Source organism: Pogoniulus pusillus, chromosome 15 (assembly GCF_015220805.1).
Source record: "Pogoniulus pusillus isolate bPogPus1 chromosome 15, bPogPus1.pri, whole genome shotgun sequence".
Classification (NCBI taxonomy): Eukaryota; Metazoa; Chordata; class Aves; order Piciformes; family Lybiidae; genus Pogoniulus; species Pogoniulus pusillus.
The window spans coordinates 2,997,362-3,024,436 of NC_087278.1; the positions used below are offsets into that span (position 1 = coordinate 2,997,362).

Genomic DNA, 27,075 nt, shown 5'->3' on the forward strand with positions numbered 1-27,075 from the left:
GAAGAATCTTTGCTGGCTGATAATGTGTTCTATTTTCTTTTTTTGTTCGTTTGGGAACTCATTTTTAACCAGTGAAATATTTTCTCTTCAGTTAAATCATCTGGGTGCAGAGGTAAACTGAGCAGAAGTCATACAACAGATACAGATGACTCTCAGTCCTGCACAGAGTCCCACCACTTCCTGCCTCATGCCCTTTTACTGGAGCATTTTGCAAAGATCTTCTTGCATTTAAGAAGAGCAGTGGTAAGAAATTCATCCTTGTCCACTATGTTAATGTTAAGCATTGCATTGCAGTATTTAGAAACATAGAATCAGGCAGGGTTGGAAGGGAGCACAAGGAGCAGTCAGTTCCAACCCCCCTGCCATGCCCAGGGACACCCTACCCTAGAGCAGGCTGCACACAGCCTCAGCCAGCCTGGCCTCAAACACCTCCAGGGATGGGCCTCAACCACCTCCCTGGGCAATTCATTCCAAGCTCTAATCACTCTCACGAGGAAGAACTTTCTCCTCACATCTTATCTGAATCTCTCCACCTCCAGCTTTGCTCCATTCCTCTATATTCCATTTGCTACTTTCTATATTAACACACACACTCCAGAATCACAAAGTATTAGAGGTTGGAAGGGACCTCCAGAGGTCATCCATTCCATCCCCCCTGCCAAGGCAGCATCACTCAGGGTAGTTCACACAGGAATGCATCCAGGTGGGTTTGGGAAGTCTCCAGAGAAGTAGACTGCACAATCTCTCTGAGCAGCCTGCTCCAGGGCTCTGTCCCTCTCACTGTAAAAGAGTTTCTCCTCATGTTGAGGTGAAACCTTCTCTGATCCAGTTTGTAGCTGTTGCTCCTTGCTGACCACTGAAAAGAGCTTGGCCACATCCACTTGACCCCCACCCCTCAGATATTGGTGCACATTGATCAGATCCCCTCTCAGTCTTCTCTTCTCCAGACTAAACAGCCCCAGGGCTCTCAGGCTCTCTCCACAGGGGAGATGCTCAAATTTTCGGTCGTCCTCAGGGCTCTCTGCTGGACTCTCTCCAGCAGGTCCCTGTCTCTCCTGAACTGGGCAGCCCAAGACTGGACACAGTATTCCAGGTGTGGTCTCACCAGGGCAGAGTAGAGAGGAAGAAAAACCTCCCTAGCCCTGCTGGCCACACTTTTCCTGATCCCCCCCCCAGGATGCCATTGGCTTTCTTGCCCACAAGGGCACATTGCTGGCCCATGCAGAACTTGCTGCCCACCAGCACTCCAAGTTCTTTCTCCACAGAGCTGCTTCCCAGCAGGCCAGCCCCAACCTGTACTGGTGCCTGCTGTTATTCCTCCCATCTTTCAGTGGGGGAAAAACCCAGTGGTTCCTCCTCACCTTCTGCAGAATGGCCCAGGACAATGTGTATGAAATGTCAGACTTGGCACACATCTCACAAGATAGATAAATACTTATTTTTCACTTGGCCCTTGTAGCTTCTCACAGTTGTTAAATCTCCTTGAAAATAACTTGCAGAGTTATCTGCCAAGGGAAAAGACTTAGTGAATGCTATGGCAGTATAAACAGAAGGGCTAAGCACTGAAAGGTTGAGTTCAGCACTGAAAGGCTGACTCCTCTTCCCACAAACCCTTCTAAACCCAAGTATGCCAAAAGCAACAACTACATTTAGTTGATACATTGATAACTTTATTATCAATTAATAGTTCATTTCCAAGTTAAGGCTCCATAAACCTTGATCTACAAGGAAACATTGAATTGTCTGTTAATGAGGATGATCCTTAGGCTGTAATTGGGAGAGATGACTTAGACCTAAGCTTTGCAACAAAAGAATGAGTCTGGCCAGTAGGACGAGGGAGGTTCTTCTGCCCCTGTACTCGGCACTGCTCAGGCCACACCTGGAGTGCTGTGTCCAGTTCTGGCCTCCTCAATTCAAGAGAGATGTTGAGGTGCTGGAAGGGGTCCAGAGAAGGGAAATGAAGCTGGGGAGGGGCCTGGAGCACAGCCCTGTGAGGAGAGGCTGAGGGAGCTGGGGGTGTGCAGCCTGCAGCAGAGGAGGCTCAGGGCAGAGCTCATTGCTGTCTACAACTACCTGGAGGGAGGCTGTAGCCAGGTGGGGTTGGGCTTTTCTGCCAGGCACCCAGCAACAGAACAAGGGGACACAGTCTCAAGTTGTGCCAGGGGAGGTCTAGGCTGGATGTTAGGAGGAAGTTCTTCACAGAGAGAGTGATTGGCATTGGAATGGGCTGCCCAGGGAGGTGGTGGAGTCGTTGTCCCTGGAGGTGTTGAAGCCAAGCCTGTCTGGGGCACTTAGTGCCATGGTCTGGTTGACTGGCCAGGGCTGGGTGCTAGGTTGGCCTGTCTGAGCTTGGAGGTCTCTTCCAACCTGTTTGATTCTATGATTCATCTCTGTATTTTCCAAGTGTAATTCTGTTTGGGATGATCTGCACAGGTTCTTGCTCACCGTGGTGGCTACTGGACTCTGCTGCAAAATGCTTGTCGAGAGCTTTGGAACTGCACTCAAGAATTCCAGCTGCTGGCTAACCACTCACCTTTCCACATGGATGCACTTCCCATTACCAGGGATTTACTTAGAAACACCACCTGGTTGCCATTTTATCTGGCAGCAGACATGATCATTGATATGATAACTGAACTGCAAGCAAGCAGGTCTCTTAAGGTAACAATGATTTTTACTCAGATGCTATGCTCTTTATCCTCCATCTCTTTATTGCACAAAGGCTTGAAGTGATAGGATGGGAGGACAGAAGCTTGAGGAGGGCAGATTTAGACTGGAGATGGGGAAGGAATTCTTTACAGTGAGAGTGGTGAGACACTGGCACAAGTTGCCCAGGGAGGTTGTGGGTGCTTCCTTCCTGGCTGAATGAGGCCTTGAGCAAGCTGGGCTAGTGGGAGGTGTCCCTGGGAGTTGGATGATCTTGAAGGTCCTTTCCAACCCAAACCAATCTATGTGTCAATGAATCCTCAGGAGAGAGTTTTCTTTCTGTTGCATTACATTCTGATATCTCTCAGTCACTCTGTGCCAAGTTTTCAGATGATTCCAGTGTTTTCTAATCTTCATAATTTGATTTGCCCTAGAAGCAAGTTTGAAAACAACAGGCAGAGTAATGATGAGTTTCAACAAGGCCAAATGGCAGCTCCTGCACTTGGGTCACAACAACCCCAAGCAATGCTACAGGCTTGGAGCACTGTGGCTGGAGAGCTGCCTGGCAGAAAGGGACCTGGGGCTTGTAATAGACAGGAGCTGAATGTGAGCCAGCAGTGTGCCCAGGCAGCAAGGAAGGCAAATGGCATCCTGGCTTGCATTAAAAGTGCTGTGGCCAGCAGGAACAGGGAGGAGACTGTCCCCTGGTACTCTGCTCTGGTGAGGCCACACCTTGAGTACTGTGTTCCATTTTGGGCACAGCAACAGCACAGAGATGTGGAGGTGCCAGAGCAGGTCCAGAGAAGAGCAATGAAGCTGGGGAAGGGCCTGGAGAATAATTCTAATGAGGAGGAGGGAGCTGGAGATGGTTAGTTTGAGAAAGAGGAGGCAGAGAGGAGACCTCATTGCTGTCTACAGCTACCTGAAGGGACATTGTGGAGAGGCTGCTGCTGGGCTCTGCTCACAGGTAATTGGAGACAGACCAAGGGGGAATGGCCTCAAGCTGAGGCTGGGGAGGTTTAGATTGGACCATAGGAAGAAGTTCTTTCAGGGAGAGAGTGGTCAGGGACTGGAATGAGCTGCCCAGGGAGGTGGTGGAGTCACCCACCTTGGCATGTGCTTAAGGGTGGTTTGGATGTGGTGCTTAAGGGTATGATTTAAGGTGAATCTTGTAGAGGAGAGTTCTAGGTTGGACTTGGTGACAACCCTGGGTGTGTTTAAGGGTGGTTTGGATGTGGTGCTTAGGGCTATGCTTTAAGGTGAATCTTGTAGAGGAGGATGCTAGGTTGGACTTGGTGACAGCCCTGTGTGTGTTTAAGGGTGGTTTGGATGTGGTGCTTAGGGCTATGCTTTAAGGTGAATCTTGTAGAGGAGGATTCTAGGCTGGACTTGGTGTTCCAGAGGGGCTTTGCCAACCTGCATGTTGCTGTGATTCTGTGGTAATGTTTGTTCCCTGCAGATTGTGGATCCTGAAGGAGACTTCTGCATTCCCAGTTGTTTTGGAGGCATTGCACATGAGGATGGTGGTTCCAGTCTCCATCCACAACCACCCCTGGATGATGTGAATGTGGTTGACTTGAGGTGGATATGTAATCTGATTCTTAAAACAATAGAGTTGTTATATCAAATGAAGAAGTGGGAAGCACTGGTACACATAGCTGTACAATTCAACATACTGACACAGTAAGTCACACTAATTCTGACCAGAATTCTATAGTTTTCTAGTTAAATTCAGTGTCATTTGGCTTAATTACTTCAGTTTGCCTTTTTATTTCAGTGAGAGATACACAGAACAAGTCAGCCCAGTGCTGGTGTATGCTCAGAGGCAGCTGCTGAAAAGGATGAAGGAGTTCAGTGGCCCAGGCAGCCCCAAATCTCACTTCATACAGTATCTCTCTGATCATGCACAGAAGGTAAACCACAGAATTCCCTTTTTGGAGCTGACACTTAGTATGAACTAAATAGGGAGAATGCCTTTCACTGGTTGGATTAATGTGGCTTTTCCTAATGCTCACAAACAGTAAATGATAGTAAATGAATGGACATAATTGATTGAAGTCATAGGAGCCTTTCCCATGCGTATGATGCCAGTAGCAGCAGAGGTCTACACTTGGTGACTCAGAGAACATTTCTTCCATGCATAACATCCCCACTCTGTATTATGAGCTTAAATCTAATTTCATCTTGCTTCTTAGAGTCATAGAATCAGCCAGGTTGGAAGATACCTCCAAGATCACATTCTGTGCTTCTATGCTCCACAACCTCCCTGGAGGTGTTCAAGGCCAGGTTGGATGAGGCTTTGAGTGACCTGCTCTAGTGCAAGGTTTCCCTGCCTATGGCACAGAGGGGTTGGAACTGGCTGAACTTTGAGGTCCCTTCCCACCTAAACCATTCTATGTTTACCAAACTGACATTGCCACTTGGAAATTTTTCATGGAATCAGCTATGAAAAGTTAGAATTTTCCTTTAGCTGAACTTAAACTTATTCACTTGCTTAGAGCTGTTCCATATATCCCTGTGCAGCTTTATTTTGTGCTTTGCAGGCAGTGTGCCCTTTAGGTATTTATCCAGATAAAGAAATTTGCTGAACATCAGTGAGTTGCTCTTGCTTATGGCAAATGCCAAATAAGATACAAGTTTGATTCATTAGAACCTAACCACTTGGGTGTTTTATCCAGTAGTTAGGTGTTGGAATGTTTCACAGAATTAACCTGGTTGGAAAAGACCTTTGAGATCACAGAGTCCAACCTTTGAGATCACTGAGTTCATCTCTTATCAACCAGGGTATTTAATTGTGGGTCATTGGTGTCTTTGGAAATCAGTCCTCTTTTATCTTGTCATGAGTGAGCATTTAGAAACTCAGCTTTAAGCAGCAGACATTCATTTTGTTCTGAATGTAATTCAATTATCATGAAACAAAACTTGCTTTTCAGAGGAGTTGCAGACATTACCTAAGGCAGAAGTCACAGCTGCCTCTTGCCAATTCTGCTAGTGAACAGATTGCTCCTGGATGCTTTTTCTCTCCTGAGATGAAAACTGGTTACACAGGTCAGAGCACATTTCAGTAGCCTGAGTTCTCTTTTCTCTCAGTCCCTCTTCCCCCCCTCCCACCCCATACAGCATGTTCTATTTGGTTGTTTTCTTCCTCATTGTAGGTCTTCCACTCCTCCTGTAAGCTGTTCATCTAATATTTTCTCTTAGTTTTGTCTTCAAATTATTATTCTGGGTATTTTGGACATATAGTAATGTTGGCAAGACCTTTCTGAATGCATCTCTGAAGGCAGAGAAAAGCAGTTGTCATCTAGATACTACATGACCTACACTATGTTGAGTTAGCTTAGTGGTCTTTGTCCAGTTTTCCATTGCACACCAGAAGGACATGGACCTAATGGAGCTGGTCCAGAGGAGGGCCACAAGGATGGTCAGGGGGCTGGAGCACTTCTCCTATAAGGACAGACTGAGGGAGCTGGGGTTATTCAGCCTGGAGAAGAGAAGGCTCCAGGGAGACTGAAGAGCAGCCTGCCAGTGCCTGAAGGGGCTGCAGAGAGACTGTTTGCAAAGGCCTGCAGGGACATGATGAGAGGCAGTGGTTTGAAGCTAGAGAAGTGAAACAGGTTGCCCAGGAAGGTAGTTGAGACCCTGACTCAAGGTCAGGCTCAGCAGGGTTCTGGGCAGCCTGATCTAATGGAGGATGCCACTGCTCACAGCATGGCAGTTGGTCTAGATGGCCTTTGGAGGTCCCTTCCAACCCAGCTCGTTCTTTGATTCCAAGTTCATGTGAACCTGTATTGTTATTGATAAGATCAATAGAAAAACTGCAGAGCAGCCAGGCAGAAAGGGACCTGGGGTATTGGCCAACAGCCAACTGAATATGAGCCAGCAGCGTACCCAGGTGGCCAAGAAGGTCAATAGCATCCTGGCCTGTATCAGGAATACTGTGGCCAGCAGGAGCAGGGAAGTCCTTCTGCTCGTGTACTCAGCACTGGTGAGGCCACACCTTGAGTGCTGTGTCCAGTTCTGGGCACCTCCATTCAAGAGAGATGTTGAGGTGCTTGAATGTGTCCCGAGAAGGGCACCAAGGCTGGAGCACAGCCCTGTGAGGAGAGGCTGAGGGAGCTGGGGGTGTGCAGCCTGCAGCAGAGGAGGCTCAGGGCAGAGCTCATTGCTAGTCTGGTAGCCTGCAGGTAGTTCAGGTAGTCTACAACTACCTGGAGGGAGGTTGTAGCCAGGTGGGGTTGGTCTCTTCTCCCAGGCACCCAGGAACAGAAGCAGATGACACAGCCTCAAGCTGTGCCAGGGCAGGTTTAGGCTGGACTTTAGGAAGAAGTTCTTCACATCAAGAGTGATTGGCATTGGAATGGGCTGCAACTCAAAACTCTTCTCCATAATTACTCATTTCCTTTAGATCACAGCCAAGACAAAGCTCTAGTTGATCTACCTCTAGTTGATGTACTCAAATCTCTTCTCCATATTTACTCATTCCTTTTAGACCACAGCCAACCAAATCTCTAGTTAATGTACTCAAAACTCTTCTCCATAATTACTCATTCCTGTTAGATCACAGCCAAGCTAAAGCTCTAGTTGGTGTACCTCTAATTAATGTACTCAAATATCTTCTCCATAATTTCTCATTCCTTTTAGATCACAGCCAAGACAAACATCTAGTTGATGTACCTCTAGTTGATGTACCTCTAGTTAATATACTCAAATCTCTTCTCCATAATTACTCATTCCTTTTAGATCACAGCCAAGCCAAAGCACTAGTTGGTGTACCTCTAGTTAATTAACCTCTAGTTGGTGTACTCAGAACTCTTCTCCAGAATTACTCATTCCTTTTACATCACAGCCAAGCCAAAGCTCTAGTTGATGTACCTCTAGTTGGTGTACTCAGAACTCTTCTCCATAATTACTCATTCCTTTTACATCACAGCCAAGCCAAAGCACTAGTTGGTGTACCTCTAGTTAATTAACCTCTAGTAAATGTATTCAAAACTCTTCTCCATAATTACTCATTCCTTTTACATCACAGCCAAGCCAAAGCTCTAGTTGATGTACCTCTAGTTGGTGTACTCAGAACTCTTCTCCATAATTACTCATTCCTTTTACATCACAGCCAAGCCAAAGCTCTAGTTGGTGTACCTCTAGTTGATGTACTCAGAACTCTTCTCCATATTTACTCATTCCTTTTAGATCCCAGCCAAGCCAGAGCTCTAGTTGATGTACTCAGAACTCTTCTCCATATTTACTCATTCCTTTTAGATCCCAGCCAATCCAAAGCTCTAGTTGGTGTACCTCTTGATGTGGATGATACGCTGAAATGTTTCAGAGAAACTCTACACAAATCTAAGTACCACAGCAGAGCACTGAGACACAGCAGAAAAATGCTTTTGTTGTTTCTTGCACACACACAAGGTGAGTTATTTGCTGAAATGTTTCTCACTTGAAGCAGAAATGCAGGTGAAATGGTAAAGAGTGGAAGGAGTAGGGGGTTTATAAATTAAGGGTCGTGAGACACTGGCACAGGTTACCTGGGGAGGTTGTGGATGTCCCTTCCCTGGAGATGTTCAAGGCCAGGATGGATGAAGCTTTGAGCAACCTGATCTTAGTGCAAAATGTCACAGATAACAGCATCACAGAATTTCTCAGATTGGAGGAGACCTTCAAGCTCCTCGAGTCCAATCATTAGTTTCACACTGACAGCTCCTTGACTCAACCAAATCCCTCAGCACAACATCTAATCGCTTTGAATTGCTATAGTTGGAAAGGATCACCAGGATCAGCCAGTGCAGCCTTCATCCCAGCAGCCTTCATCACTAGACCACAGCCTCAAGCACCACATCCACTCTCCTCTTAAACACCTCCAGGCATGGCAACTCCACCACCTCCCTGGGCAGCCTGTTCCAGTGCCTGACCACCTGCTCAGGAAAGTGCTTCCTCCCAGCAGCCAACCTAAACCTCCCCTGCCACAACTTGAGGCCATTTCCTCTTGTCCTATCATGAGTAACTCAGGAGAAGAGACCAGCTCCAGCCTCACCACAACCTTCTTTTAGGTAGTTGTAGAGGACAATAAGGTCCCCTCTCAGCCTCCTCTTCTCCAGACTAAACCCCTCCAGCTCCCTCAGCTGCTCCTTATAGCTTATGTTTGCCAGACCTATCCCCAGCCTCATTGCCCTTCTCTGCACCCACTCCAGCACCTCAATGTCCCTCCTATACTGTGGTGACCAAAACTGGACACACTACTCCATGTCCCTGCCCATAGCAAGCAGTTGGAACTAGATGATCTTTAAGGTCTTTCCAACCCAAACCACTCTCTGAATCTATGAATTGAAGTTACTAACAGTTAAAGAGAAGATATAAATTCCCAGATGGAATTCTGTAAGCACAAGCTTTAAACCTGCTTTCCTATGATTTATAACCCATGGTTGGATGATTCATCCTCTTTTTCTACAGCTGTCTCTTGTCTGTCTGCAGCCAGACCTCTGCCAGAGGACTGACTGGCAGATCCTCCCAAGTTTATTTTCTCTAGCAGAGCACATGTTTTCATTTGGTTGCCCTGACCAGTGGTTTAGGAAGAAGTTCTTCTCAGAAACAGAATGGGCTGCCCAGGCAGGTGATGGAGTCCCCTGGAGGTATTTAAAAGAGAGACTGGATGTGGCACTTGGTGCCATGATTTAGTTGATTAGATAATGTTGGGTGATTGGTTGCACTTGATAATCTTGAAGGTCTTAGAATCATAGAATCAGTCAGGGTTTGAAAGGACCACAAGGAGCAGCCAGTTCCAACCCCCTGCCATGCCCAGGGACACCCTACCCTAGAGCAGGCTGCACACAGCCTCAGCCAGCCTGGCCTCAAACACCTCCAGCCATGGGGCCTCAACCACCTCCCTGGGCAACCCATTCCAGCCTCTCACCACTCTCCTGCTCAACAACTTCCTCCTCACCTCCAGCCTCACTCTCTCCACCTCCAGCTTTGCTTCATTTTCCCCACTCCTGCCACTCCCTAACAGCCTCAAAAGTCCCTCCCCAGCTCTTTTGTAGCCCCCTTCAAATCCTGGAAGGCCACAAGAAGGTCCCCAGGGAGCCTCCTCTGCTCCAGCCTGCACAGCCCCAACTCTTTCAGTCTGTGCTCACAGCAGAGCTGCTGCAGCCCTCTGAGCATCCTCGTGGCCCTGCTCTGGACACACTTCTCCAACCTGAAAAGACATTTCTTTTCCAACCTGATGGATTCTGAGAAAGAAGATAGACACAGGGTACACAGGTGCTGCGTATTTGTGGGAGCAATGTGGCACGAAAAGCTTTGTGGTGCTGAAATGAGTATTGTGCTTTTCCAACCTGGTCATAGAACTCACTTCTCTGGTTTAGAAAGCGCTGTCAGAGCCATCAGGAGTCACACCTCTTCAAAGAGAAGGCTGGAATTTCACGTGGGAGCTGAACTGTTGCTTGTGCCAACTCCGCGTGACCTCTCTGAAGAAAAGTTTATCTTCCGCTCCATGGTTGAGAGAAAACCAATCCCACGCTCACACCTGCCAGAGATTATCACTTCCTATGAGCAAACAATTGGTAATTATGGCTTTTTTTTTCCTCATACATTTCTGTTTACAGCTAAGATGTAAAATTATTCTGCCTATCAGTGTTCAAAGATGTCTATTCCCAGTGTTATTCTAGTGGAGCAGTGGTCACAAGGATCATCCAGTTCCAACCTCTTGCCATCGGCAGGGACACCTCCCACTAGGACAGGTTGCTCAAAACCTTATCCAACCTGGTCCTTGAACACCTCCAGGGAGGTTGTGGAGCACAGAATCATAGCTATTTGAGACCCTGGATCCACTGTAAGGCAGTAAGAGCACAGAGGGACTCTAGAATAACCTCAGAGCTGCCTTCCAATAGCTGAAGGGATCCTACAGGAAGACTGGAGTGAGGCTTTTCATAAGGGGGTCTAGCAACAAGGCAAGGGGAATGGTTTTAAGCTGAGGGACAGGAGGTTTAGATTGTATCTGAGCAAGAAAATCTTCAGTATGAGGGTGGTAAGACTCTGAAATAGGCTGCCCAGGGAGTCTGTGGATGCCTCCTTCATGTTCAAGGCCAGGTTGGATAAGGTCTGGAGCAGCCAAGTCTAGCTGAGAGGTGTCCCTGCCCATGGGTGGGGAGCTTGGAGTAGATGATTGCTGAGGTCCCTTCCAACCTAAGTCATTCTGTGATTTTCCCCTCTCAGAATGCTCTGTCTGAAAGCTGTTTTCCAGAAATCTGCAACTTTCTTTCTGTTGATTCAGAAAATAAATCAGCATTAGAGCCTAAACCACACCACTAGTAGTTGGTTCTAAACCTCTACAGGTAGCTTAGGAAAGAGCTTCATTAGAGTGGTTGAGTCACCGACCCTGGAGGTGTTCAGGAAAAGCCTGGATGTGGCACCTAGTGCCATGGTCTGGTTGATTGGCCAGGGCTGGGTGCTAGGTTGGGCTGGAGGAGCTTGGAGCTCTCTTCCAACCTGGTTGGTTCTATGATTCTGTGAACCAAGATGAAATTAGATTTAAGCTCATAATACAGAGTGGAGATGTTAAGCATGGAAGAAATGTTCTCCGAGTCACCGAGTGTAGACCTCTGCTGCTACTGGCATCGTGTCCTAGGAGCCTTTTTCATGCTCTTCAATCAATTATGTCCATTCAGTTACTATCATTTATGTTTGTGAGCATCAGGGAAAACCACATTAATCCAATTCTGTAATTAGCACGTTAAAAAAAAACCAACAACCTTGATCTCCAGTTAAAAATCTGCTGAAATGTTTGGCAGATGCATTTTCATTCCAGGATAGTTCTTTTTTCCTAGCAGAGACCTTCTGGATGCTGTGTGTTTGAACAGGAGGCTGAGTTGATCAGTTTCCATCTTACAGTCTAGTAGAGCTTTACTCCTGCAGTTACATCTCAGCACTGCTCATAGATCACAGGATCACAGGGTGTTAGGGGTTGGAAGGAACTCAAAGAGGTCATCCAGTCCAACCCCACTGCTGGAGCAGGACAATACTATCTAGCACAGATCACAGAGGAACACATCCAGACAGTCCTTGGCAGGCTCCAGAGAAGGAGGCTCCACGACCTCCCTGAGGAGCCTGTTCCAATGCTCTGTGACCATTACAGTAAAGAAGATCCCCCTGCTGGCTGGGTTTGCTGTGTGAAGGAAATAGATGAAGTGTAGCAGGTCAAACGGTGCTATAAGTGGGTTCATTTCAACTAAAGGATCCACAAATGTGCCAGGGATGGTGCAGGGGTCATGGCTTCAAACTGGAAGAAGTTCAGTTGAGATTAGACTTTAGGAAGCAGTGTTTGAGGGTTGTGAGGGTCTGGAACAGGTTACCCAGAGACATTGTGAAGGCTCCAAAGCTGGAAGGCAGGTTGGATGTACTGGACCACAACCTGGTCTAGTAGGAGGTGTCCCTGCCCATAGCAGGGGAGTTGGAGCTCAATGCTGTTTAAGATGCTTCCCAACTCACTCTATGACTCCCTGATTCTATGACCCTGCTGTGCTGTATGCAGGCAAGGTTGTGTAGCAGCCCAGTGGCCTGCTTCAGTTTCACTCTTGGAGAGGAAGAAACTTGAGAGATCTGAAAACCAACTAAAATACAGAAGCTGATGTAAACAGGTCCACAAATACATCCTAGTCTTGTCTTTAAAGTTAGTAGCCATAAGAGAAGCTACATGTGAAGGTAACAATGTCTATGCCTAACAAATAGAGCAAAAATACTCATGCACTGAATTTGCATCACATAAAATGTGTCCAAGATTCAGGAATTGATTTACTGATGTGCTTATATATGTTTTATTTTTAACTGATAAAAAAATAACAGGAGTCCTTGAAACAAATAAACTGAGAGAGCTCAAGGTTCAGGCTTTACATGAACTTGGAAATCTTCACTTCTATGCTGGAAACAAAAGGTATGTAGATATTGGATTAAAAAAGGACACTGCTGTCTACAACTCCCTGAAGGGAGGCTGTAGCCAGGTGGGGTTGGGCTCTTCTGCCAGGCAAGCAGCAACAGAACAAGGGGACACAGTCTCACGTTGTGCTGGGGAGGTCTAGGCTGGATGTTAGGAGGAAGTTGTTGGCAGAGAGAGTGATTGGCATTGGAATGGGCTGCCCAGGGAGGTGGTGGAGTCACTGTCAGTGTTCAAGCCAATCCTGGCAGGGGCACTTAGTGCCATGGTCTGGTTGATTGGCCAGGGCTGGGTGCTAGGTTGGCCTGGCTGAGCTTGGAGCTCTCTTCCAACCTGGCTGATTCTATGATAGACCATTTTATGATTCTATGACTTTAAGGGGTCCTTCCGACCTGAAGTATTCTCTGATTCTTGTGCTCTCCTCAAGTCATACAATGGAATCATAGAATGGTTTGGGTTGGAAGGGACCTCAAGGATAATCCAGTTCCAACCTCCTGCCATAGGCAGGTGTTATAGAGGGGTTTAAGTCTGAGTTTGGGCTGAGATATGAGGCCATGATCTGGTTGACTGGATAGGGCTGGGGGATAGGTTGGACTGGATGATCTTGGGAGTCTCTTCCAGCCTGGTTGATTCTGTGATGTAAAGGTCAGTGAATAATTTATTAATAGATACAAAGAGAGCTTTCCTCCAAACTTCTATACAACTAACCCACACCAACCCTTTGGTATAGTTGGTGAAACTCATTTGCAGAATGCCTATACACAGCCAAATGGAGCAGCTTGGCAAAGGGTTTAGAAATGTGTCTGATCAGAGTCTTGCTGCTGGTTAAGTTAATGAAACTGGAATGGGCTGCCCAGGGAGGTGGTGGAGTCACTGTCCCTGGAGGTGTTGAAGCCAAGCCTGGCTGGGGCACTTAGTGCCATGGTCTGGTTGATTGGCCAGGGCTGGGTGCTAGGTTGGCCTGGCTGAGCTTGGAGCTCTCTTCCAGCCTGCTTGATTCTGTGATTCCTTTAGCAGCTGGTATCAGGAGGGTTCAAGTGCTCCCTAGCTGGAGGGCTCAGTGTCTGTGTTCCCAAAGCACACCCAGTGAAAGCCACGGGGCTGGTTTCACACGGAGCTCAGAGTTCAATTCCAACTGGGGTGCGCTGTCTGAGGAGGTCTCACGGGCACCAGGGAGGTCTCCTGTGGCTCTCAGGATGTGGTCGGGTGGTCAGCAGCCGCCGGGGCACAGCAGGGTTCCAGGTCTGCGGCTGGAGCAGTGCGATGGAGTCTGTGTGCAGCAGGGAGGCAGCCCCCGGGCTGGCACGGCAGGCCGGAGCGGTGGCAGGGCGGAACGCGTGGTTAGGCTGTGTGCTGGCTCAGTGCGAGGTGCGGGGGCACAGAGCAGCACCTAAAGCAGCCAGAGGCAGCAGCCCCGGGCAGCGGGCAGGGAGAGCCCTGAGCAGTGAGCAGCTTGGTTACCTGGATTGGCCTGGTTAGCAGAGGTGGGCCGAGAGGGGTGGGCCTTTGGCCACCAGATCATCCAAGAGGCTTCTGGCAGTCGGCCCAAACGCACCAACTTAGGCAGGGTCCACAGGTCTGTTCCCCCAGATAGGAGAGCATGGGCCTGGCACCGGGTGGGCAGTGAGCTGGGCGCGTGGCCTGGCACCAGGTGGGCAGTGAGCTGGGCGCGTGGCCTGGCAGCGGGTGGGCAGTGAGCTGGGTGTGTGGCCTGGCACCGGGTGGGCAGTGAGCTGGGCGCGTGGCCTGGCAGCGGGTGGGCAGTGAGCTGGGCGCGTGGCCTGGCAGCGGGTGGGCAGTGAGCTGGGTGTGTGGGCCTGGCAGCGGGTGGGCAGTGAGCTGGGCGCGTGGCCTGGCACTGGGTGGGCAGTGAGCTGGGTGCGTGGGTCTGGCAGCGGGTGGGCAGTGAGCTGGGTGCGTGGCCTGGCACCGGGTGGGCAGTGAGCTGGGTGCGTGGGTCTGGCACTGGGTGGGCAGTGAGCTGGGCGCGTGGCCTGGCACCGGGTGGGCAGTGAGCTGGGTGCGTGGGTCTGGCACTGGGTGGGCAGTGAGCTGGGCGCGTGGCCTGGCACCGGGTGGGCAGTGAGCTGGGCGCGTGGGCCTGGCACCGGGTGGGCAGTGAGCTGGGCACGTGGCCTGGCACCGGGTGGGCAGTGAGCTGGGTGCGTGGCCTGGCACCGGGTGGGCAGTGAGCTGGGTGCGTGGGCCTGGCACCGGGTGGGCAGTGAGCTGGGCGCGTGGCCTGGCACCGGGTGGGCAGTGAGCTGGGTGCGTGGGTCTGGCACCGGGTGGGCAGTGAGCTGGGTGCGTGGGCCTGGCACCGGGTGGGCAGTGAGCTGGGCGCGTGGCCTGGCACCGGGTGGGCAGTGAGCTGGGTGCGTGGGTCTGGCACCGGGTGGGCAGTGAGCTGGGTGTGTGGCCTGGCAGCGGGTGGGCAGTGAGCTGGGTGCGTGGCCTGGCACCGGGTGGGCAGTGAGCTGGGTGCGTGGGTCTGGCACCGGGTGGTCAGTGAGCTGGGTGCGTGGGTCTGGCACCGGGTGGGCAGTGAGCTGGGTGCGTGGCCTGGCAGCGGGTGGGCAGTGAGCTGGGCGTGTGGGTCTGGCACCGGGTGGGCAGTGAGCTGGGTGTGTGGGCCTGGCACTGGGTGGGCAGTGAGCTGGGTGCGTGGGTCTGGCACCGGGTGGGCAGTGAGCTGGGTACGTGGCCTGGCACCGGGTGGGCAGTGAGCTGGGTGTGTGGGTCTGGCACCGGGTGGGCAGTGAGCTGGGCGCGTGGCCTGGCAGCGGGTGGGCAGTGAGCTGGGTGTGTGGGCCTGGCACCGGGTGGGCAGTGAGCTGGGTGTGTGGGCCTGGCACTGGGTGGGCAGTGAGCTGGGTGCGTGGCCTGGCAGCGGGTGGGCAGTGAGCTGGGTGCATGGCCTGGCACCGGGTGGGCAGTGAGCTGGGTGCGTGGGTCTGGCACCGGGTGGGCAGTGAGCTGGGCGCGTGGCCTGGCAGCGGGTGGGCAGTGAGCTGGGTGTGTGGGCCTGGCACCGGGTGGGCAGTGAGCTGGGTGTGTGGGCCTGGCACTGGGTGGGCAGTGAGCTGGGTGCGTGGCCTGGCAGCGGGTGGGCAGTGAGCTGGGTGCGTGGCCTGGCACCGGGTGGGCAGTGAGCTGGGTGCGTGGGTCTGGCACCGGGTGGGCAGTGAGCTGGGTGTGTGGCCTGGCAGCGGGTGGGCAGTGAGCTGGGTGCGTGGGTCTGGCACCGGGTGGGCAGTGAGCTGGGTGTGTGGGTCTGGCACCGGGTGGGCAGTGAGCTGGGTGCGTGGCCTGGCACCGGGTGGGCAGTGAGCTGGGTGTGTGGGCCTGGCACCGGGTGGTCAGTGAGCTGGGTGTGTGGGTCTGGCACCGGGTGGGCAGTGAGCTGGGTGCGTGGCCTGGCAGCGGGTGGGCAGTGAGCTGGGTGTGTGGGCCTGGCAGCGGGTGGGCAGTGAGCTGGGTGTGTGGGCCTGGCACCGGGTGGGCAGTGAGCTGGGTGCGTGGGTCTGGCACCGGGTGGGCAGTGAGCTGGGTGCGTGGGTCTGGCACTGGGTGGGCAGTGAGCTGGGCGCGTGGCCTGGCACCGGGTGGTCAGTGAGCTGGGTGCGTGGGTCTGGCACCGGGTGGGCAGTGAGCTGGGTGCGTGGGCCTGGCACAGGGTGGGCAGTGAGCTGGGTGCGTGGCCTGGCACTGGGTGGGCAGCGAGCTGGGTGTGTGGGCCTGGCAGCGGGTGGGCAGCGAGCTGGGTGTGTGGGCCTGGCAGCGGGTGGGCAGTGAGCTGGGTGCGTGGGCCTGGCACAGGGTGGGCAGTGAGCTGGGTGCGTGGCCTGGCACTGGGTGGGCAGTGAGCTGGGTGTGTGGGCCTGGCAGCGGGTGGGCAGTGAGCTGGGCGCGTGGCCTGGCACCCTACGCCCATGGGCTTACACACCCATTACACAGCCTGGGCCCTGGGCAGGCCAGACTCAGTGGCGCCAGGCCCATTGTGCCCCTCCTGTCCTTTTAATGCATTTCCCTCTGGTGTGGGCAGGAACTCATGCCCAGGCAGGAACTCGTGTCCAGGCAGGAGCTCGTGCCCAGGCAGGGACTCGTGTCCAGGCAGGAACTCATGTCCAGGCAAGGCCTGTGCAAGCCTTCTGGGGCCTATGGGCCCTCCACGGCAGCAGGGACAACTCCCACTAGAACAGGCCTCTCAGGGCCTCATCCAGGCTGTTCCTTGCATGCTCCCAGGGATCAGAGATCACCTTCTGAGGCTCTGTGCTGGGCAGCCTGTGCCAGGGTCTCACCACCCTCACTGCCAAGAACATTCTAACATCCAGTTTCAGTCTCTTCTCTGCCAGCTAAAGTCCATTCCTCCTTGTCCTGTCATTACCAGACCTTGTCAGCAGTCCCTCCCCAGCCCTCCTGGAGCTCCCTTCAGATCCTGCAAGGCCACTCCAAGCTCTCCTGGAAGCCTTCTCCTCTGCAGGCTGCACAGCCCCAACTCTCTCAGCCTGTGCTCAGAGCAGAGCTGCTGCAGCCCTCTCAGCATCTTGGTGGCCTCCTCTGCACTGCCTCCAACACTTCCATGTCCTGCTTGTGCTGGGGACTCCAGAGCTGCCCCCAGGACTGCAGGTGGGGTGTGAGGAGAGCAGAGCCAAGGGGCAGAATCCCCTCCCTTGCCCTGTGCCCACACTGCTCTTGCTGCAGCCCAGCACAGGGTTGTGTCTGGGCTGCATTCACCCTGCAGGCTCCTGTGGAGCTTTGCATCAGCCCAGACCCCCAGGGCCTGTTCCTCAGGGCTGCTCTCAGCCATTCCCCACCCAGCCTGGAGCTGTGCTTGGGATTACAACGACCCAGTACAGGTAAGGTCTGTCATCTGACTCACTAAGAGTGAATAGCTAAATGGCTGCAGTTTGACAGGCTGAGACATTGATTACTTCTCTTAGCTTCCTAATTGTACCTAACCAGATGACTTAAGTCCATGTGTTTTTAAGCAGTAATGTCAGCTGCCTGACAATCTAACTTTAGTAGGCATCCCACTGCCCAGGAATGGTATCTTTTTGTGTTGTACAAACTGCCTTTCAGTTTCTGACCTGCCCAAAATTAACTCCATCTCTGGCAGCAGAGCTAAAACGCAGTGAGTCTTATCTTCCCCTTTGGAAAATGTCAGCAATATCATGAGGATATTTTTCTATGTGTTCCAGAGCTGCTTTTAAATGCTGGTGTCAAGCCCTTGATGAAACACTCAATGTTGCTGATGCTCTTAACCACTGGCAAGAGTTGGCTGGTCCAGAAGATGCTACAGACTGCTTTGCAGTTGGGAGATGGGCTGATACGAGCCAGAAACTTCTTTCTCAGGCTGGAGTTTGGGGATGTCTGCATGCAGCAGTCTTAGTTGCTAAGATAGCACAGTAAGTATTTTATTTGTATATGCATTTCTTAGAGTCAAGCAGATTGGAAGAGACCTCCAAGCTCAGCCAGGCCAACCTAGCACCCAGCCCAGGCCAATCAACCAGACCATGGCACTAAGTGCCCCAGCCAGGCTTGGCTTCAACACCTCCAGGCACAGCCACTCCACCACCTTCCTGGGCAGTCCATTCCAATGCCAATCACTCTCTCTGTCAACAACTTCTTCCTAACATCCTAGACCTCCCCTGGCACAGCTTGAGGCTGTGTCCCCTTCTTCTGTTGCTGCTTGCCTGCCAGAAGAGCCCAACCCCACCTGGCTACAACCTCCCTTCAAGGAGCTGCAGGCAGCAATGAGCTCTGCCCTGAGCCTCCTCTTCTGCAGGCTGCACACCCCCAGCTCCCTCAGCCTCTCCTCACAGGGCTCTGCTCCAGGCCTCTCACCAGCTTTGTCGCCCTCTTCTGGACACCTTTCAGCACCTCAACATCTCTCTTGCATAGAAGAGCCCAGAACTGGACACAGCACTGCAGGGGTGGCCTGATCACTGCTGAATGCAGGAGCAAAATAACCTCTCTTGTCCTGCTGCCCACACTGTTCCCGAGCCAGGCCAGGATGTCATTGGCTCTGCTGCCCACCTGGGCACTGCTGCCTCCTCTGCAGCTCCTCTCTGCCAGCATCCCCAGCTCCCTCTCTGCCTGCCTGCTCTCAGCCACTCTGGCCCCAGCCTGTAGTGCTGCTTGGGGTTGTTGTGGCCAAAGTGCAGAACCTGCCCTTGGCCTTGTTCAGTCTCATCCCATTGGCCTCTGCCCACCCATGCAGCCTGGCCAGGTCCCTCTGCAGGGCTCTCCTATCCTCCAACAACTCCATAGCTTGGTGTTATCTGCAAACTTACTGATGTTGGACTCAGTCCCCTGGTTCAGACCATCAATAAAGTTACTGAAGAGGACCAGACCCTGCACTGATCCCTGAGGGACACCACAGGTGTCTCTTATGTCTGACAAAAATTGCTCATCCAGGACAGTAGGCAACTTGCAATTAATTTAAAACCAACTAACAAATCACTCTAAAAATGGAAAAGATTCATCCAAGACAGAGGACTTTATTCCTTTCAGGAAGAAAGTTGCTCTTGTGGAGAATATTGTTCCCTTTCTCAAGTACTCATTTATGATCATAATTGCAGCTGTATTTTATAGGGAGACATCATTGATATAAAGCAGAATGATGACAGGTCCTAAGTGCAAGGAGTTTGCAGCCACATTGATTTTCAATTGAAATACCACCTCTCCCAAATCATTGCACATATTAAATATTAATGTATCTTGAGGGGGAGATTTACTGCCTGAAGGACTCATTTTCTGGTGAATTACAACTCAATGAAGTTGGAATTGCTGTATGAAAGTCCACCATCAATAAATATTTCCGTCCAATGCTCTTTAAGAGCTGGTAAAACACCTTGGAGATAATTCTGTGCTGCTCCTCAATGTCCATAAAAATGGACAAAATAGAAAATTTAGGAACATCTAAACAATCTCAGAAGTGTTATTGGGATCATCTCCTAAGGGATGTAGTGGATTACTCTAAGTTGGAAAGTTTTATCACTCAGTTTGACAGGGTGCTGGGCCAGCTCATTTCAACTCCACTGTTGCCTAGAAATGTTGGACCAGATGGTCCTTGGGGTCCTTTCCAATCTGGCATGTGTTGGAGAGTGGGAGAACCCTGCCGAGGGACTTGGCCAGGCTGGACAGGTGGGCAGAGGCCAATGGGATGAGATTTAACAAGGACAAGTGCAGGGTTCTGCACTTTGGCCACAACAACCTCAAGCAGCACTACAGGCTGGGGACAGAGTGGCTGAGAGCAGCCAGGCAGAGAGGGAGCTGGGGGTGCTGGGAGAGAGGAGCTGCAGAGGAGGCAGCAGTGCCCAGGTGGGCAGCAGAGCCAATGGCATCCTGGGCTGGCTCAGGAGCAGTGTGGGCAGCAGGGCAAGGGAGGTTCTTGTGCCCCTGTGCTCAGCACTGCTCAGGCCACCCCTGCAGTGCTGTGTCCAGTTCTGGGCTCCTCCATTGCAGAGAGCTGCTGAGGTGCTGGAAGGTGTTTGGAGAAGGGCAGCAAGGCTGGGGAGGGTCCTGGAGCAGAGCCCTGTGAGGAGAGGCTGAGGGAGCTGAGGGTGTGCAGCCTGCAGCAGAGGAGGCTCAGGGCAGAGCTCATTGCTGCCTGCAGCTGCCTGCAGGGAGGCTGTAGCCAGGTGAGGTTGGGCTCTTCTGCCAGGCAGCCAGCAACAGAAGAAGGGGACACAGCCTCAAGTTGTGCCAGGGCAGGTCTGGGCTGGCTGTTTGAGGAAGTTGCTGTCAGAGAGAGTGATTGGCACTGGAATGGGCTGCCCAGGGAGGTGCTGGAGTCGCCGTGCCTGGAGGTGTTTGAGAAAAGCCTGGCTGGGGCACTTAGTGCCATGGTCTGGTTGACTGGATAGGGCTGGGTGCTAGGTTGGCCTGGCTGATCTTGGAGGTCTCTTCCAACCTGCTTGATTCTATGACAGTTTGGGTTGGAAAGTACTTTCAAAGGTCATGCAGTCCAGCCCTCCTGCAGTCAAATGCTTCTCTCTTTTCATGCTGTGGCTGAGCACCTACCTACAGGCCAGGCAGCTGGTTTCCAGTACAGAAAACATGTAGATTGATGTAATATTATTAAACAAGGCTTTCTTTAAAGAGCCTGAATGATTTATGGATGGGCACATTCATATTTCTTCTTGTTTGTTGTCCTCTAGGCATACAACCAGAGTAGAGATGAGGTTAAGAACTAAATACTGCTATTTTTCTGCCGTACTTTTTAAGGTAAGAACACAGTTTCACTTAGAATTAATGAACTTGACAAATTGCTTCTGAAAATTTGAATCTCAATCATCCTCTCTTACAATATTTCTATTTTCATTTTGATGGTAAAGGAAAACTGGAGATCAGAGGTAGCTGCCAATTTATGCACCTTAGACGAGATGTTTTTCTTCTCTGTTTCTTTTAAGGTTATTCCTGTATTTTAGCCCCCTCAAAAAAAATTATCACTTCAATAAGAGGCTTGTGCCTCAGAGAAGTAATGAAACACTCAAAAGTGAAGATGGCTAAAATATTTGGCAGGCAAAGATATTTTACTTCTCTTGAAGTGTTCTGCTCGGGAAGAGATGGATGACAGCAGCGATAGCGGAGTGCTGTCAGATCTGGAAAGAGTCCCTACAGATTGTCATCAATTTTCAGCCAGGAGAAGAAAACTTACCCCAAAAAAAAGACTTTTTTATTTGTCTTTTGGAATCTTTCTTAGAATGGAAAAGTGTATGTTTTAAATCTCAATTCTGTAAGCTGTTTGCTGTGAAAACCCTCCCAGAGGCTAGCCAAAACGACTGTCAAGGGTTAACCCTCCTGGGGGAGTGATCTTGACCCTGGCCCCGGGTCCTCCTGAGCCCTTCCTCTCCTGAGCCCTCCCTGGGAGTGGGTCAGAACACTACCAGGTGTCATGGTTAGCTCACTCCCACTTTCTGTCTAGCCCCCTATAAAAACAGAGCAGCTTTCTGTTTCTCTCTCTCTTGCCCTGCCTCCGTGCTTGCCAGCATCACCATCCTGTTTCCTGCTGCTCTTTGTTTTACCACATGGCCATAACCCTCGAGGTGGACAAAACCATTGCCATCAATCTGGTTGTATTTACATAGTTTGTATCTTGTTTTCCCTTCCCTGTACCTTTTATAACTCCCCTATCTCAAATACCTTTTAGTTGTTAATTTTCCTCCCTTTTCCTCCCTTTTCCTCCCTTTTCCTCCCTTTTCCTCCCTTTTCCTCCCTTTTCCTCCCTTTTCCTCCCTTTTCCTCCCTTTTCCTCCCTTTTCCTCCCTTTTCCTCCCTTTTCCTCCCTTTTCCTCCCTTTTCCTCCCTTTTCCTCCCTTTTCCTCCCTTTTCCTCCCTTTTCCTCCCGTGAAGCTATTTATTTGCTTGCAAACTCTCAGAAAACCAACTGTAGAGGGGAAAAAGGATTTCAGTTTATCTTTTAAAAGGAATTTTGAAAATACCAGTAACAAATAAGCCCTGTGAGGAGAGGCTGAGGGAGCTGGGGGTGTGCAGCCTGCAGCAGAGGAGGCTCAGGGCAGAGCTCATTGCTGTCTGCAACTACCTGAGGCTGTATCCAGGTGGGATTGGGCTCTTCTGCCAAGCAAGCAGCAACAGAACAAAGGGGGCCAGCCTCAAATTGTGCCAGAGGAGATATAGGCTGGATGTGAGGAGGAAGTTATTGGCAGAGAGAGTAATTGGCATTGGAATGGGCTGCCCAGGGAGGTGGTGGAGTTGCCATCCCTGGAGGCATTCAGGAAAAGCCTGGATAAAGCACTTAGTGCCATGGTCTGGTTGATTGGTTAGGGCTGAGTGCTAGGTTGGACTGGATGAGCTTGGAGGTCTTTTCCAACCTGGTTGATTCTGTGATTATATGATTCAAAAGTGATACAGGAAAAAGGAACTGCAATTATTCTGCCATAGAATCATCATGGAGTCATAGAATCATTGTCAGTCATACTCCACCAGGATACTCCACAGCAGCATCAGGAATTGCCCTGACTTCTTCCAATACAAACCAGTGCCACTTACTAAAATCTTTTTGCACCTTCAGTTGTGACTGTGACCTTGTGTTAGGCTGTGTTTCCAACCTCACCAAGTTCAGCCAAGGGAGAACAAGTTGAAGAAACAATGGTAAAGGAGAACTCTGACCAGCTTCTAGCACTGTAATTGCTGGTAGTGCAAAGCTGAGCATTTTCAAGTCCTCCTTTTGATAGAAATAGAAGTAAGCATTTGTTCCAGCTCTATAATGGTAGAAATAATTGTGACTTGGATGAAGTGGGTCTGATATTAATTGGGGTAGGAGTAGCTTGCAGGGTGTCTTGAAAAATAGAATCCATTACTGTCATGGTGCCTTGTGAAGGTCAAGCTCATAATTTGTTCCTTGATTTGGAAACCTTCCACAACATTATGTAAGTTCCATCTCTGGTATCAGCTTTAGGCTTAGGTTAATATCTCAAATTTGACTATGTGAATGCATATTTCTCACAGGATGTTAGGGGTTGGAAGAGACCCAAGGAGATAATCCAGTCCAACTCCCCTGCCACAGCAGGGCAATCCTATCTAACACAGATCACAGAGGAACACATCCAGACAGGCCTTGGAAATCCCCAGAGAAGGAGACCCCACAACCTCTCTGGGCAGCCTGTGCCAGGGCTCTGGGACCCTTAGAGTAAAGAAGTTCCCCCTTGTGTTGAGCTGGAACCTCTTCTGCTGCAGCTTCCACCCATTGCTCCTTGTCCTATCCCAGGCAGCAGTGAGCAGAGCCTGTCTCCCTGCTCCTGGTCAGCCCTCAGATGTTTATAAACATTTATCAAATCCTCTCTAAGTCTTCTTTTCCCCAGACTAAGCAGCCCCAGGTTCCTCAGCCTCTCCTCATCAGCCATGCCCTCCAGTCCCCTCATCATCCTTGTAGCCTTCTGCTGGACTCTGTCCAGCAGATCCCTGTCCCTCTTAAACTGGGGAGCCCAAAACTGAGCACAGTATTCAAGGTGAGGTCTCAGCAGGGCAGAGTAGAAGGGGAGGAGAACCTCCCTTGGTCTGCTGGATCTCCAGCATATCATTGCTCATATCAATGACACAAACACAAGTGGGAAGGAGTACCCAATGCCAGAGGCAGTTAGCATTCCTCCCTTGGTAAGGGGGAGCATTTACACTTTAACTTAGGTGATTCAAGCTTCCCTAGCTGACCTAGTTCAAGGTGGAACTAGAAGTGAGCCAGCAACTCTCCCAGAAATGATTGAAGTGATAGCAGGACAAGGACTGAAGGCTGAGTAAAATCAGATTGGCTTTCTTAGCTTGTGGGGAAAAGAAAAAGCTTTTCCTTCTGGTGGAAGACATTTTCCATGAAACATCTTCAAACTGGCAAAGAGAAGTTTCAGCACCTCTCCAGAATCATCTCAACACATTTTTTTTCCTCTGTGTTTTCCTTGATGATGGAAATGTTTGAGTAAGTTCTTTCTGTCCTGCTGGTCAGAGGCTTGTCCTAAGAAGTCTTTGTGAGAGCCCCTAGTGATTTATTACTTTTTCCCCAGTGCTGCCAGAGATCTGTTTGGGATGTTTCTCAGAGAAACACCACCGATCTTGTCAGAACTCAGAGAGTAGTTCCTGAGGCATTTGTCATCATTATTTTTCTACACATAGAATCAGTCAGGGTTGGAAGGGACCACAAGAATCAGCCAGTTCCAACCCCCCTGCCATGCCCAGGGACACCCTACCCTAGAGCAGGCTGCACACAGCCTCAGCCAGCCTGGCCTCAAACACCTCCAGCCATGGGGCCTCAACCACCTCCCTGGGCAACCCATTCCAGCCTCTCACCACTCTCCTGCTCAACAACTTCCTCCTCACATCCAGTCTGTAACCTAAGTTACTTCTTCTCTTTCACTTGTTCTATCCCTAGATTATTTACAGCTTGCATGTTTGTGGTTTCTTTTCCCTTCTATCAAGGTCTCAGACTTTTTTTATTCAAAGATTTTTCATGATTTTCTCAGCAATAAACTGGACAATTCAGTCACTAAGTTTCATCAACAAAGTCATTTCTGAGTGTCAAGGGTTGGAGTTTTCTAATGTTTCGCTAATGCCTACCCATCTTTTTCATTATCATTCCTTTCAGAGCCTGTTTGGAGCTTCTCTTCCTCATCCAACATCTGACTGTGATTTTGCAGAGTATGAAGCCACTATGCTGGTTCCTGGCATGGACTTGTTCTCCGATCGCTACAGAGCTGACATCTCTGCTGTAGTTGCAAGTCTGAGTTTCCTTATGTTTGAGCTACATGATGCAAACCACAGTTTAATAGTAAGTGTTGTGTTTATACTCTGGCAATGAATTTTAAGACACCAAGTGTTAATTTGGAATCATAGAATCAGTCAGGGTGGAAGGGACCACAAGGAGCAGCCAGTTCCAAACCCCCTGCCATAGCCAGGGACTCCCTACCCTAGAGCAGGCTGCACACAGCCTCAGCCAGCCTGGCCTCAAACACCTCCAGCCATGGGGCCTCAACCACCTCCCTGGGCAACCCATTCCAGCCTCTCACCACTCTCATCACAAACAACTTCCTCCTCACCTCCAGCCTCACTCTCCCCACCTCCAGCTCTGCTCCATTCCCCCCACTCCTGGCACTCCCTGAGAGCCTAAAAAGTCCCTCCCCAGCTTTTTTGTAGCCCCCTTCAGATCCTGGAAGGCCACAAGAAGGTCACCTGGGAGCCTCCTCTGCTCCAGCCTGCACAGCCCCAACTCTTTCAGTCTGTGCTCACAGCAGAGCTGCTGCAACCCTCTGAGCATCCTCCTGGCCCTGCTCTGGACACACTCCAGCACCTCCACATCCCTCTTGTAATGAGGGCTCCAATTTAATGGATTAGATTTGATTTGGGTTAAAATGTACTTCTATGCCTGTGTGGTTCTGTGGCATTAAGATAGAGGCAACATCTAACTTGCCAGCTACAGTTTTGTTTACTCAGGAATATGACCATCCATGGCCCACTTAGGCATTTTGGAGGAAATTTTCTGTTTGAAATGCACTCTACTGAGAATTGCTTTTAAATGGAGTCTGTCCAGAATGCTTTCCATGAGTTAACTTTCACATTCAGTACATAGAAGTCCCTTCTGCCTTTCTCATGTTCTTTCATTCCTCTCTGTTCCTCCATTCTCTCATTCCTCTCTCACTCCTTCTCTCTTATATTGGTCATGTGTTTATTTCACAGAATCACAGTGTGTCAGGGGCTGGAAGTGACCTCAAAAGCTCATCCAGTCCAACTGCTCTGCCAGAGCAGGGTCACCCAGAGCAGATCACATAGGAATGCATCCAGGTGGGGTTGGAATATCTCCAGAGAGGGAGACTCCACAGCCCCCCTGGGCAGCCTGTGCCAGGGCTCTGTCACCATCACAGGGAAACAAATCCTCCTCATGTTTCCATGAAACTTCCTCTGCCTCAGCTTCCACCCAGTGCCCCTTGTGCTGGCATGGGTCATTACCCAGCAGAGCCTGGCTCCAGCCTCCTGGCACTCACCTTTACATATTGATAACCATTGCTGAGGTCACCTCTCAGTCTCCTCCAAGCAGCACGGCCCCAGCTCCCTCAGTCTGTCCTTGTAAGAGAGGTATTCCATTCCCTTCATCACCTCTGTGGCTCTGTGCTGGGCTCTCTCAAGCAGTTCTCTGTCCCTCTTGACCTGGGGGGCCCAGAACTGGACACAGTACTTCAGATACAGCCTCGCCAGGGCAGAGTGGAGGGGCAGGAGAACCTCTCACGACCTACTAACCACAGCAGTTTTAATACACCCCAGAATGGCATTTCCTCAGCACTTCCACCTCAGTCCAGCTTCTTTCAAAGGTACAGTGCTGGCCATTGGAATAAATGGATTGAATTGCTTACTGGTACTGAAAAAAGTGCAATTCTACTTCTCTTCCTGTTTGGTCCTGTATGCTTTAACAGATTTCATGACAGGCAATTACTTAATACCTCTATAAATCAACTCTGAGCATGACAGAAAACTCCCCAGGAAAAACAAAGCAAAACAACTCCCCTGTTTTCATGAGATGAATCCACTTCTGGAAAGGTACTGCAAGTGGCAGAGCCAGTGCAAGGGAGGGGGAAAGTATCACATGGCTGGTGGCAGGGGAGTGAGAAAATGTGAGAAGGTAGAGATGGAAGAGGACTTAGAGAGGAGGAGGCAGAAAGATGTTAGCCTTCTTTTGTCAGCAAGCCATTTGCTGGATTGATTTCTTCTGGAACTTCAGGCTAAGTGCCTGTCTTCCCTCCTCTTCTTGCCTTTTCCCATCCTGCCTTACTGGAGTTCATTTTGTTATTAAGCTTTGTCTAAGTAGCCTCAATATGGGAGATAAATTGAGAGCAAGGAGCAGGCAGTTTGTTAGCTGAAGGCAGGGACATTTCATTTGACTGCTGGCCTCACATGGCCATGCACACTTTGGATTCTTTCTGCACTTGTACTGGGGGAGAATATAGATCCAGGTCATAGATGGTGGTCAGAGCACTTGCAGTTTCAGCAGGATGAGAGCTTCA

At 50.5% G+C, this 27,075-nt stretch overlaps 1 protein-coding gene across 1 annotated transcript in view; it reads left to right on the top strand.

Moving 5' to 3' along the window:
* Positions 1–27,075, top strand: part of CFAP54 (cilia and flagella associated protein 54) — a 110,434-nt gene that overhangs the window by 58,845 nt on the left and 24,514 nt on the right. The window contains 11 exon segments of the mRNA XM_064154959.1: positions 92–243; positions 2,434–2,661; positions 4,106–4,329; positions 4,424–4,559; positions 5,580–5,694; positions 7,906–8,058; positions 10,008–10,205; positions 12,484–12,571; positions 17,773–17,979; positions 20,737–20,803; positions 24,669–24,851. Of these exon segments, the coding sequence (XP_064011029.1) occupies positions 92–243; positions 2,434–2,661; positions 4,106–4,329; positions 4,424–4,559; positions 5,580–5,694; positions 7,906–8,058; positions 10,008–10,205; positions 12,484–12,571; positions 17,773–17,979; positions 20,737–20,803; positions 24,669–24,851 (1,751 nt within the window).